We start from the raw sequence: 13,906 nt of genomic DNA, 5'->3' as shown, positions 1-13,906 counted from the left end.
TGCGTCATGACTTTTCCGACAACCCAATAGTTCGATATTTAGTAAATATTTTCTGACATTCTCATTGACCTTGTTGTCATTGGCAGGGAAGGGTTTGAAATGGTAAACTGTTGGAAAGGTGGGAAGACTGTTGGAAAAATGTGAAGAGCCTTCCAAGTCAGATGGGAATTGTGATGTGATGAGGCAGGAGAGCCAAGGTGATTGTAGGAGTTTGTTCAGGGGTTACTGAGGGAGTGAGCCGAAAGCAAAAGAGTGGAGAGGTAACTACAAGGTGGATGGAGCTGGAAAAGAACAGTGAAAGATGACAAAAAACGAGGAATTAGCTCATACCTGATTCTCTCCTCAAAGGAAGAGTTTAAACCTGAGGCAGTTGAAGAAGGTGGTAACAGGAAGGGAAAATTTCATAAAAGTGATGGAGAAAAATGCACTGGGAGTTGCAAGCAACAGATTCACTAATGGCCAAGGCTGGTTTTGGGTGTGTTTTTTTTTTTTAAAGAAAAGCACATTTTCCCAATATGTAATTACGCATTGATGTTTTTTGACATATTAGGTTATTTCATTCATTCAACCATCATTTATTGCACCATTTCCCAAATAATTATAATTAGAGCATGCACAGTAATACACTATTTAAATGTAAAATTGAGAAAGCTGTTTTAAATTCAGCAAGAAATATGCCAAATCAATAAATGTGCTCTAAAATGTGTAATAGTATATAAACTATGCAAAGTACTCAGTGTAATCTATGTTCTCCAACCTTTGATTACATTAGTATAGATTATAATTAACTTAGGGACCACTAAAAATAAATTAATTAATTCTGTAGGTAGAGTAAGAAAGCTTACCAAATATTTGTAATATTTGTGAATATATCTCTTTATGATTATGGAAGTCAACATATTAATTGCAAGGACTTTGGAGAAGCAATAAAAAAATGCATTAAATAAAGGGGTGTTTTGAAATTGGAAACTCCAAGTGTGTTTTGTATGCAAATATTATTTAATCAGGAACAGTTTTGCTCCTCATATAAGATTATGTGGAAATTAGAATTGCCTATTTACTTCTAGTATGATGATAAAGAATGAGCTACCTGAGATCTGATGATAAATCAGTATTCTGAGAGTGAATTAGCAAATTTTAACCAATAAACCTACAAACATTTAAATTCTGTCATTTGTGGTGGATAGCAATTTTGGTTTTTTGTTTTCCAAGTTTTAAAATAATTACATCTTGTAGGAAAAGGAGTTCAATTCACGTTATATTGATTGGACCTGAATAGGCCAAAACTTTGTCATACCCCAGACATTAACGTACAGTAATCAAAATTATAGATTACCAGTAATATGAAATCACCCCTGATGATAGAAATTACTTAGACGATATAGGTACCATCATTCTGCATATTTTACGAATGCTAATGAACAACCCATAGATGCTATTGCAAAGCTAAACAAGTGCATATACTTCATGGACCTAGAAAAGAATCGTTGACCTAAAAATCCCTTATCTATGAAGAGAAAAAGAATATCTGGCTTATATTTCGTTTGTTTAAATTACCTTGTTCCCTACATTAGCAAACGTTTCAAGAACTCCGTGTTTATTCACCATCAGGACTTTTTCTCTTTGTTCTCTAGGTTTGTTTTTTAGAGGGGTTTACGGGGCTTTCTCCCAAATAAATTGTTCAGTACAGTACAGATTTTTCCCAGGTCTTTAGAGCTTTTAGCACACTAAGTTGTTTGGTATACATTTGGGACTTTGTTATTTTAACGAATCAATCTTAGGTCCATTTTAGACATCACTGTGCCATACTGCTGCCGTTCGTATAATAAATACTTCTTGAACTTCCAAGTTCAAGTGCTGGGTTAAGTCATTGAGGTGCAGGAGGAGCTGCCACAGTAGCAAGCATCCAGTGAGAAGTCACACCCTGCTGGGGGATTCTGCTGGCCCCAGTGACACGTCATCTCAGACCTTTCATTGGGTTGGCCTACAACTGGAATGACTTCACCCTCTTTTATTTTGGAGCCAGACAAATCTGAATTCAGATCCTGACTCGGTATCCTAAACAGTGTAACTTGGGGCAATTCACCTCACCTCTGTGGTCCCCAGCTTCCTTGCCTGTGAAATGGAAAAGAATGGCATTCCCTCCTGTGACTTTCATAAGAATTAAATTGGAGAAGACACACAAATCTCAGCCCTCGCCTGGCACATGGTTAGCACTTAATGAGCATTCAATGTTGGTATGCCATTAATAATAATAGTTATTTCCGTGAACATACCGAGGAAAACTACTAATGGCAGTAATCACTACAATACAATCTTGGTTGACTAGAATGCCTGGGGAAGAGATGTTTAGATTAATTTGATTTTGTAATTATATACAAAGACATGTATGCATCAGGCTTTATCGTTAGTAATCTTTCTGAACTCCACTCGTCCACAATCCTCTACTCACCTTTTCAACCTCCTCCCCGCTCCCTCCTAGTATGTTTGGCTTTATTTTTTACACAGGTGAAAATGTGCAGCCTATAGTGCTTACATATAATTTTGTATAGATAGTCAGCACACAATGTATTATGTAAATCACTAGTAGGTCATTAGAACTTTGTTATTGTCTGTGGGCCATTATTCAGAGCACTGATGATTGTTGCACACAAGAGTTGGAGAGTGGGTCTCATCTGTACTAATTCCCGAATACCCTCTAGACCAGGGGTCGGCAAACTTTTGAGATGGAAGAGCCGCCATGGGTCCAAACTGCGGCTCATGAGCCACCTACAGCTCTTTGGGTACGTACATGTGGCTCTGAAGTAAAATTGAAAATGAAAATAAAACTACCATAGTTTCATTTATAAAATTTTTCAAAGATATTCACATAATGGTGATTATGTAAAAATATATTTACGGCTCTCAAATAATCTCTAAATTGTTGTGAGGGACAGGATTGGCTCTTCCAGGGGTCGGCAAACTTTTGAGACAGAACGTACCCAAAGAGCCGCAGGTGGCTCGCGAGCCGCAGTTTGCCGACCCCTGCTCTAGATCAACTGAGGGTTTTAGTTACTTTTTCCTGTAGCATATTCGAGCCACTTATCACTAATAATTTTGTTCTGACCTCATACTAAAATCTTTAAATTTCTGGCATCAGTTCACCGGAAACAAGTGGTAAACTCTCACCCTGTGTTATCAGTGAAATGAATTTCTACATCTAGTAAAAATATTCTTTGAAATAGGAGACAAAAATAAATATGTGAGACAAGATAGGTAATATACTTTAGATCTCATTAAGCGTTCTTACATTCTAAAGGCAGAAACTCAGATTTGGAGAAATTGTAAGAGCTCTCTTCAGCATGTTGAGCATTGAACAAGATTTCATGAATTCTTATGTAGGAGATGAGTGGTGCCAGCCGTTGCAGATTTGTTTTTTCTCTACAATATGTGCTGGTTGCCATGCACCCCTTATGTGACTTGACTCGGCAGAAAACCATGAAAATATTGGAGCAGGTGGGTGAAAACATTCCAATTGGATGCATAAGAAATGACCAGAAAACAGTGTAGGTGGCCTAGTCATTTATTAGAAACAGGCTTTGGTTCCATATTTTAATATTCTCATTCTTATTTAAGAAAAGTGTCAAATGAATAACAGCTGTTATATACCAACATTGCAATTAATTTGGCTCTGTTCTCAGTCAAATGTGTTTAGATTCATGTCAGTAATTATACCTAACAGATTCATAGAACCAACAAACTGCAGTGAACCCAACTGAGTCTGTAATGACTTTTTTTTTTCGAAAATTATATTTGTTCCACCCACATGCAATGCCTGAGCCCCTGGGCTGCTTCAAAATCAGGACAAAATCTATCGTTGCGCTAAATGTGCAACAGGATTATTGTGGATGAAAACCTTTCAGTGATTTTTAATTTAATTCTACAAGTATTTATTGAGTGCCCACAGAGCACCGAACAGGGGGACACACCCTGATCACAGTATTGTTGTCTGATAACTCAGCACCATTAGCCCACTTGCAGGGTTACCGTGAGCCTTCCTCCCTCTCTGTGTGTGTGTATCTCTTCTGTAAGAAATAATGACTCTTGCCGCATATGGATGTATGTGTATGTATCTACTCTCACAGGACCGTGTGAAGCATATAACATATATTTCCTTTTTTTCTCAATTTTTTTATATGAAAACTTCTATTTTTCTTTTTGATGTCTGGTCAGTCCTCAGTTGCTCCCTTCACACATGAACAATCTGTAACTTTGACAGCATATTTTGACTAGTTAGTTGGATAAAAATGGGAAAAAGAAACTATATCTTAGTTTAAGAAAACAGTTATGCCTTTGTTATAATGATATTAGAAAAGCATTATACCCTAAACTTAGAATACTGATTGTCATCTAAATGAACAATGGGTTTCATATGCTATTTCATAATAGCTCCGAAGAGCTACTAGGGTTCATTTGGGAAACAAACAAAAAAATCATCCTTTTAAATGTGCAATTAACTATGGATGGCATAATACTTTTATTTGCTTGTACCAGTATCAGAATCTACTTTAAGTGCAAATTGTGTTTTTAAAAAAATCCCCTTTTTATCAAAGGAGAAATTTCAGAACTCCTGGATTTGATTTAGCCTTTTCTATTTGCCGAGCCTGGACAGGGCTGCCTAGGAATTACTTGGAGCATTGCTAAGCAGGATAGATGGGTATGGGTCTAAATTGTCGCAGGCACAGCCCTGCTGAGGGTGGGACAAGGTCCCAGGGGGTTGTATCCAGACCTATATGATTCTGAGGTAGAAGAGCCACATTCGCACAGCATGCTTGGGTTAAGCTTTGCTGTGATCTGAAAGTCACAATAGATTGTTTTGTTTGCGTTTAGCCTCTCATTTTCATCGCATAACCCCCATCTCAGTTTTTCAGCTAATAATTTTATATAGCGGAGTGTTTCAGGTTGAAGTTTTCCAGATTCCCTGCTTATCTACCTCACCAATATGTATGCATTCCCGGTTTGAGTTGCTACCTCCTCTGATTTTCTGGACCAGTATTTCTGCGAAAGGAAATTGTGTTCCCTCTAGTCCTCTTTTGTCAAAAAGCCTTTGCAGTTGCTTTCTTTTGCCAATTGAACCTTTTTTGAAATGCATCAGTAGGGAGAGCTTGCCTAGCATTTGCTAGACAGGAGTAGCTGTAGGTGCATTTAAACACTCCAACTGGAAAAGGGGATTTTTCTCTTTGTATTTGAAAACAATTGAAAATGAAAGGTGTGTGTCTCAGGACAGAGCGCTTAACCGACCTCATTCTGCTAAGCTTCAATATGGTATATGAAACCACTTCCCCTGTGTCTTGCCCAGTGTTTTAAAAACACGCTTTCCTCGTTTGAGGCAGCTGATTCTGAGTCAGAGCTGTATCTGGCATAACCAGAATCCATTATGTTGTTAGGCCTTGCTACCTTGTTCTTTGCATCTCTTTTCCTTCACTCAAAGAGCCAGTGCAGCTTTGTTCTTACGGCTATCTGCTCAGATTTTGAGGGGTAATGGAGATCAAGCTATATCATGGAGCATGGCTACATTAAGCTTTCAATGCCAACACACTCCATCCCCCACGGTATAGACACCTGTACTTTTAAGTAATCCAGTGGAAGCTCCTCGGGCTCAAGCGTGTTGAAAAATATCCATTTCCACTGGAGTGATCATGACAGTTGAAATGAAACCCCTGAAAGGCACCTCTCTCCTCACGGGTAAAAAAGGGTGGTGTGAGGGGTTGGCAGTGCAGTTCCCGGCCTATCTTGCCTTGTCCACTCTCTCATTTGATAACCCCAGAGAAACAAAGTAAAGACCTTTATGAGGAAATGCATGGGTTCTTCACTTTACAATCATAGATAATTAGAACCTTCAGAAAAGATATTGTGTACTCTGGGCTTCAGTATTGAACAGTTCCGAAGGATGTGGCTCTTCAAAGACAAAGTAAGAACTTAATGTGCTTACACGCCGGAGTAAAACCACAGGTCTGTATTCTTGAGGCGCCATCATGAACATTTACTCGTACATTAGTATGTGTTACAGAAAAAAATGCATTCTTTAAACAGAAAATGAGGCCAGATGCCAGGTTTTTGTTTTGTTTTGTTTTGTTTTGAGAGGGGAATAAGAAGCTAGTTGCTTGTCTCCCAAGTACAGTAGGGAAAGCACACCTTTTTGTGGAAGCTGCCTATCTCTAAATCTCTGATATTTAAGAAATACCAGGGTTCAGCTCACAAAATGTGAACTAAACATTAAGGCCTTTGTTATAAGCTTTTTTTTTTTTTTTTGCCTGGGGGCACTTTCAGAAACTAGTTTCTGATTCCCATGTAATGCTTTTATGTGATTTTATCCATAAAACTGTTGAGATGTTTTGAGTTGATGATGCCTTTTTATCATTCTCCTCCACCTCTCTCCCCTTCTTCGGGATTGTGGCACTGTCACACTCTTCCTGATGCATTGGTTCCTGGTGGGTAACATCATGATTTGTGAGCAATCTGATATATAAATTAGCTGGTGAGAACTGCCTCAGCAATTCAATTTCTGTTTGAAGGGAATTAAGCAGTCTCTTTCTGTTTTCCTACATATTCCTCTACTTTCGTTTTCGCAATTATATTAGGCACTATAGGAGGGCCTCTTTTGCTTTCATTCCATTTCTAAAAAACATTTAGTTGACTCAAAATCTACTTGTAAATGTGATGCCCTGTGTATTGTAATAGACCCTCCTACTGTATATGTTTTTGTCACGCCATAATGTGCTTGCTGTTCAGTAATAGCTAATAACTACTAATTTTCTGGGAGCAGCCCAGGAATGCTTTGATAAGTATGTTTTTATTTTCACTGAGAGTAAAGAAGCGTTTATCTAGGAAGGGGTATGAGAAAGAATGTATCAAACTTTGACCTCAATTCTTAACTATGTAGACATTATGTATTCATAGGTGTTTTGTGGGCTTTGGTAGACAGGGAAATATGTGTGAGATCAAAAAAACTTGACTTCAGTATGTTCAAAAGTGAATACTGTATGGCTTTACTAGATGAACTCATTAGCAAAGATGCCTTTTAAGGATAGCAAAGGCGACAGTACGGGAGGGGTGCCAAAAAATGTATACAAGTGGACACTTTGGTCAGTGTTGCTCAAGCAGTAGTTCCCCGTAATCAGAAGTGTCTCGACGCTGATGGTAACCACTTTGAGCACCTCTTGTAATTGGCAGAAGTCAAACGTGACTTGTATTCACCTTTGTTATCGGTATATGTTATTACAAATTTAATACAATTTTCCTTTCTTAAAATGTCTATACATTTTTTGGCATCCTCTATATAATGTGTGTGTACGTACATACATGCATACATATGACTACATAGACTTCTACAAATGACTATTTATTGGGTGTCTCTGTAATAATGTAATGGATTATCATAACTCATATTTTAACCTCCACTGAAGTAGTTAGAAAGGCATACCATATTGATGTCAGAGTCTTGGGGATTCACCTTACAACAAGACAGTATGATAATTACTTCCAAACAGTTAATGTTCACTGACACTTACCCAGGTATTGCATTTCAGACCATCCAGCTGGATTTACTTTTTCTGCCAGAAATAGGTGTTTTAGGATTTCCTTTGGGTGAAGATGGCAAACCCAAAGCCTCTTTAGGAACTTCCTGGGCCAAGAGAGACCCAAGCCTTGTGCCACCCAACTCCAAAGGTGTGTGACCTCTGACCTTCACATTAACCTCACAGGAGCTTTCATTCCTAGAGTTCCATCTCCCCATAGGTGTTCTTCCTGTGTCCTGACTCATTGCTTTAAGCGATTTCCACCCCTTTGTTTACAGCAAGTCAAAATGTTCCACGAGGGCTTTGTGCGCTACCTGCTTATATTTTCTGATTTAAGGCTTTGCGTGGTCCTGTTATTCTCAGTTTTAGGTCACAACTTCCCGAATTCCTCCTGGATGCCCCCCACCCCCACCCCGCTCTTACTGCCCATGGCCGCCTAATGCAGTGTCATGCTTCATGTGAAAGAGCACTGCTGTCCTTTGTGGGACACTGACAGGTGCCTCAGAGACCCTACCACAGTGGGCGAGTTCTCACGCCTCAGGTTCTGGGCATTCTTCCAGGGCGGTGGTTCTCCAAGCCTGCTCCCAGGACCCACAGATTCAGCACCACCTGACATTCGTTAGCAATGCACATGTGCTGGCCTCACGCCAAAGCTACTGAACAGGAAACTGGGTTCAGGAAGGGGGACAGCCACCTGTGTCTTTAACCAGCTCTCTGGGGGATCATAATGTGCCCTGAAGTTAAAGAGCCCCAGAGTCCAGTGACTAGACCCATCTTCTTATTTTACAAGTGGAACAATTGAAGCAATAACAGCACTGGTTCAAAGGAATAGAGCGAGTTTAGTGCAAAATAGTAGAGCCAGAGTAGGACCTTCCTCAGCCCACTTCTCTTTCTACTGTTCTAATCCACATTGCTAGTGCTTAAACTTGCTTTTAGTTATTTACACTTGGTCATGACGGATTATGGTACATGTGGAAATGAGTGGCTCATGCCCCAAGCTTTGCATTTCTGTCATTTTTTAACCTACTGCCAGTGGCAGGATCAGTCAGAATCGAGTAGTTTTCAGTGACAAGTTGGGAGAATATCCTTGGTATTGGGCTTCACAGGGAACTCAGCCGTCTTTATGTTGTCCAGTATGGCTTTGATGGATGGATACCGCCAAGTTTTTCAAACCACAACATACCAAAATGAACTCAAGCAACTGATTTACTAAGGAATGATCGTTGCATTGTGTGTGTATGTGAATGTGTGTGTGTGTGTATGTATTTAATTTGTAAAATGAGTGATCAAATTTCTTAAGTAGCAGTGTCCCTCGTGTGTTAAAACAGAATCCCATGGTTGTGGGGAGGAGGTAGATAATGAATTCCATAACTGTTTAAGACCACATCTAATGAAGAGCAAGTTTACCTTATATTAGCTATCAAGTATTAGTATACTTGTTCTAGAATGATCCTTATTTGTATGTACTTGAAGGCCTTTTGTTCATTCTGGATGCGTGTTTTCATGTAGTCTTCAAATAGCAAATAAACTTGTCTGAGTTTCCATTTGTTTCCGTTTGATGTCTTTGCCCCCACATTCCCTCGTGGATCGGAACTTAGAGGAAAGACAATCCAAAGCTACTTTAATTTTTTCTGCTTTCAATTTTATTTTCAACAGCCAAACATTTCTTTTCAATGATAATTGGAGCACTGAGAAAATTATCTTACTAAATCACGCTTGAGTGGATTGAAAAAGTTAGTACGGCCTCTAAAGGAAGCGATTTAACCCCTGGGCAATTCTTCTTTGCTATGATTTTATGGATGTTAAAGAAAATAGCATTAAGAAATTATCAAGAGTAGTAACTATTACATCATTTTGAAGACCTTGTAATGTTTTTCAAATATTAATAAGAAACTTCTGAGAAATGGACAATCAAGATACTTTATTATATTACAGAGGGGTTTTATTTTTGCCCACTTTGGCAACATAATTTGTAGGGCTCACCGCAAAATGAAAATGTAGGCCTCTTGTTCAAAGACTATTAATTTCAAGATGGCAGCATTAAACCAAGAGCAGTAAACCAAGTATAAGGCCTCTCTGAGCACAGGGCCCTGTGTGACTGCACAGGTCATATGCCCAGGAAGTCTCTGTGTTTTGACTAAGTGATGAAATTAATGAAAGAAGGAAAATACACACCCCTTTGATCATAGAACAAAATGAACATTTTAACTTGAATAAAAGTGAGAATCTTTTAACAAGAATCCACTTTTTTAAAAAAAAATCTCTTCCTGCAAGTGACCTCTTTTATTTATTTCAAAATGTCTATCTTTTCCCATCAATTCCAGCGTGATCTCTGTAGCAAATAAAAAAAGCAGCTTGTCCCTTGAGAACTTCTGTCAAGAAACAATCTTCAGCCCTCTTCTGCTATATTAAGAAATAGTTCTCATCTTTCTTAAAGTAGGTTTGAACATTTTTGTCTGATGAATACTTTGCATACTCTGAGCAAACAGCTTCAAATTTCTCACATATTTTGCTGAGGAGATTCTATTTCTCTGTTTTAATCCCCAGTGGCTTAAGGTATCATATCTACATATAGTTTACATCACATTTCATGTAAGTAATGTAATAGGGCTTATAGTATTTCATTCTGCAGCATTGTCTTTGGGTCTATTTGCAGTTGATGCTGAGTTCACATAGAGTAATATCAATCCTTTGAAATTTGTTTTCTGTGATTTCGTTTTTATAAAACATTAGGAGGCTCTCTGGATTATCCGGGCCAGTTCTCCGCCTCAAGGTATACCTGTATTTAACTCTGTAAGGCAATGGTTAGACAGCATGTTTCTAAATGTCCCAGGAGAAGGAAAGTACGATAGCACCAATAATCCTTATATAGTGAGGGATGTCTAGGGAAATACCAACTGCACTTGTATTCCTCACAAGTCCCATTGTTCTTGAATGCAATCATTATTCTTTTTTAAAAAAAAATTGAAACTGTTTAGTGTGTCTTGTTTCTTTCCTTTAGGCAAAGCGTTTTATTTCCAAACCTAACCTTAATTGCATTCTTTTTTTATGAGTTTCAGGTGCACAAAACAACGCAATAGTTATTTTTTTCACCCCTCACAAAGTGACAACCCCCCTCCCCCATCCACAGCCCCCACACCCCCGATATCATACATATCTATTACAATTCCATTGACTCCATTCCCACGCGCTACTCCACATCCCATCTTAATTGCATTCATGATGCGAAAACACAAAGCAGATTTTTCTAACCAGTATATTCCACCATGTGAAACTCTTGAAAACTGTCTTCACATTTGTCCATTTGTCAGTCCTTTCCTACATGTAGACATATCTCGGTTAATTGTTATTATTGCATATGTTTCACTTTTAATGAAAACCTATTGAATTATTCAGTTTTTCTTAAAAGTTCAATGATTTTATATTTCAGATGCTCTTTAGTATTCAATATATTCACAGCATGCTCAGTTTCCCTCACTGGTCCACTGGTTCTAATATTTATTAGAATAATTTTATTTACCGTATGTTTGTGTCATATTGGAAATGTTAGGAGAAAAAATTGAATTTTGAATGTGAAAGGTTCTTTCTTCTTTTATAAAAGGAAAAAATGCATTCTCTGACATTAATAAAAGTCATGCTGGCGTTCTCTTTCAAGAAACTCACTAAAATGACAAAGAGCATGAAAAATGTAATTAGATGTTTCGTTGAACTGAGTTGGTTGGTTTGTTTTTCTATCTGATAAATTCTAATACACAGAAATAAAATTACAATTAATAAGAAAGTGCAAACGTGGCAGATATATTGATATTCTAAGTAATATTGAAGCAATTGTCATTACTTCATGTGTTTACAATAGAAAAAGTAAATTTGACTTTTTTTGCAAATATTGCTGAATTTCTCTCTGAAAAATACTATAATGAGTGAATGTATTTGTTCAGTTCTCAGTGAGGTACTGGCTGTATCAAGGTTTTGGAAAAACCTGTATTTTCTATCTCTAAGTATATTAACTAATCTATAAAGGCTTGACATTCATTATTGCTTGCTGAGGGGAAAAATGAGTTCTAGAGATTGTGTTTTGCTCAGTACTGCATAACTTACTTTCACAAGTCCTACTTAAGCTTTGATTTCTAAATCTCTCCCCAGTGAAATCATACCTCAAAGATGTTTCATTAAAATGACAAGATAAGCTGCCTTGCATTCCGATGCTGGAATGGGAGCAAGGGACAGAGTTCTGGAAGATCTTGAAAAAGCATTCCTAAGCTTTAAGGAAACAAGCACAAATTATTGACCTCAGTGAAAAACTGGCAACATCTCCATCGCGAAGATACTAGCCGAAAGGACGTGCCAACTATGTGCCGCATACTGGCTTGTCTTAATCTCATATTAATTACTCATACAGAGTTAGAACCTGGAGGTTGGAGTTCTAGAATGTAGGGACTCTTGGAAGGACTGTGCCTTTCAAGTTATGCATTTTAGAAAATATTTTCAAATGCATATTTTCATTGATGTAACCTCTGCATTGTGCAGTCTTCCATTTTGTCTACCCCTCTTCTATTTTTCTTAATTGAGGTACCACTGGTTTATAACATTACATAATTTTCAGGTGTATGACATTATAATTAGATATTGGTATATATCAGTGTCCCTTCTTCTATTCTGAAAAATTTCTCAGAGTTAGTAATAGTTCATATGGCTTAGTTATCTCTGAATATTAGTGTGAAGTGTATGACATTTTGCTATTTAGCCGTTTTTTGGTTTGTTTGTTTTTTTGGCTTATAAAAATGATAACTTCGTGTGGTTCAATCTAATAAAAAATATATAATTCCCAAGACAGAACAATTGTTACGTAACCACTTTTTGTTGTGTATGAAACTCAGACTGCGGCTTAGTTGATCATTTACTGGCTAAGTTTGACATTTAAGAGAATCTTCTAGCAGAGTTTTGGTATTAAAAGAGCTATTTCAGATAGGAAAACGTGCTCCCTGTTCGGGCAGGGCCGCCCTGGGAAGCACGCCTTAATGAAGTCACCTAATCGGTAGCCTGGTCTCCTGTGGATACAGTTCTTCTGTTAGCAGGTATTTCTTCAGAGAAGATACAGTGTGGTTGGTTAATGTATCATTTTCATGAGTTTTGTTCCAAATGAATATGCCCTGGTCATTCTAATGAGATTTAGAGACCCTGTCATATTCTAATCTTGGAGAGCGCTGGATGTTGACACATTTTCCTGAGCCACCCATGTCCCAATCACCTCTTAAATGAAGGTGATTAGTCCATCCAGCACATGTTGACTCCTCCAGGTTTGACTCTGAGGTGGAAGTGACCTCTTCCTCAGTTGACTGCCCATTTCAGGGTGCATCTCAAAACAGCTTCCCCTACACTGGATATAAAGATTCAGCAATGGAGACATTCTGGAAATATACTTTTCCTTCTTCGTTGAAGACAGTGCTAATGTGAGTGCTTAGCTACTAAAACAAATAGAAGGGTATTTTTAAAGTCTCCCAAGGTAGATCATTGTTTTAAGAAATCATAGTGCTTCATTTTCTTCCTTTTCCTGAAATAGAAAATCATAGTCCTGTTGAACACCCTAGATTCCATACGTCGTACGATCATAGGTAGTGTATTCCTTCTAAAGGCGGAGGATAAATTTCCCTTATACTAAAAATCACTAGCTGCCGCAGAAGTGGAATGAAAAACTGCCCTAACCATTCCTTGTGGACTGCAATTTCCCCCTGTTGATACAGGCTATAAATAGGAAGTAAACAGTCCAATGAAATCAGATAGTATGCAAAGATTTCACTGATGAGTTTAGGTGAGCAAATCATAAAAAGAATGAAATATTGCCTGGTCCTAAATCTTTGCCAAGAAGTACTTAGTAATCTCCTCACTCTCCACTCTTTTGGCAGATAACACTTTTTAACCTCAGTTTTGAAGTGTAATGAGTTTTTGAATAATTTTTTACTAATCTAAAAGAGAAAAAAATAATTGAGAATGTTAAAAATTATTACTGTTCAGTGGACAAGCACAATAAACACAATATTTATTATCCTTTATTTAATAAAATCAGCAGTTCCTCTTTTTATAATGTGTTTATCTAAGGTAATTTATCTGTATATGGACTGTACAAAAACAACTTGCTTTTCTAAATGGTAGACCCTGGGCTCCTGTAAACACTTGAGCTATGCCCAAAGTATAGCATAAAAAGTAGGCTGTTCTATTAAATTATTATTCTAAGAGCCAAAAGTCGACAGTATTTTTTTCTCTCTGCTCTTCAGATATATTACGTATGAAACAAGTAGAAATTTTTACAGAGTATTTAATTTTTACTCAGTTTGACCAGCAAGGCTCTTTAT

At 37.7% G+C, this 13,906-nt stretch overlaps 1 protein-coding gene across 5 annotated transcripts in view; it reads left to right on the top strand.

Annotated features, from left to right (window-relative positions):
- The window catches only part of DIAPH2 (diaphanous related formin 2), an 873,267-nt gene that overhangs the window by 686,360 nt on the left and 173,001 nt on the right, over positions 1 to 13,906 (top strand). Inside the window, exon 27 of one of the 5 annotated variants that reach the window (XM_019641106.1) lies at positions 11,700 to 12,246. The exons of the other annotated variants lie outside the window; for them this stretch is intronic. Within the exon in view, the coding sequence (XP_019496651.1) occupies positions 11,700 to 11,734 (35 nt within the window). The 3' untranslated portion in view covers positions 11,735 to 12,246. Of the gene's footprint in view, positions 1 to 11,699; positions 12,247 to 13,906 lie in introns of those variants that run through there. 5 annotated transcript variants of the gene reach the window in all.

Source organism: Hipposideros armiger, unplaced genomic scaffold (genome assembly GCF_001890085.2).
Source record: "Hipposideros armiger isolate ML-2016 unplaced genomic scaffold, ASM189008v1 scaffold_56, whole genome shotgun sequence".
Lineage (NCBI taxonomy): Eukaryota > Metazoa > Chordata > Mammalia > Chiroptera > Hipposideridae > Hipposideros > Hipposideros armiger.
The sequence above is the reverse complement of the archived record's forward strand: the minus strand, read 5'-3'. Positions and strand labels throughout refer to the sequence as shown.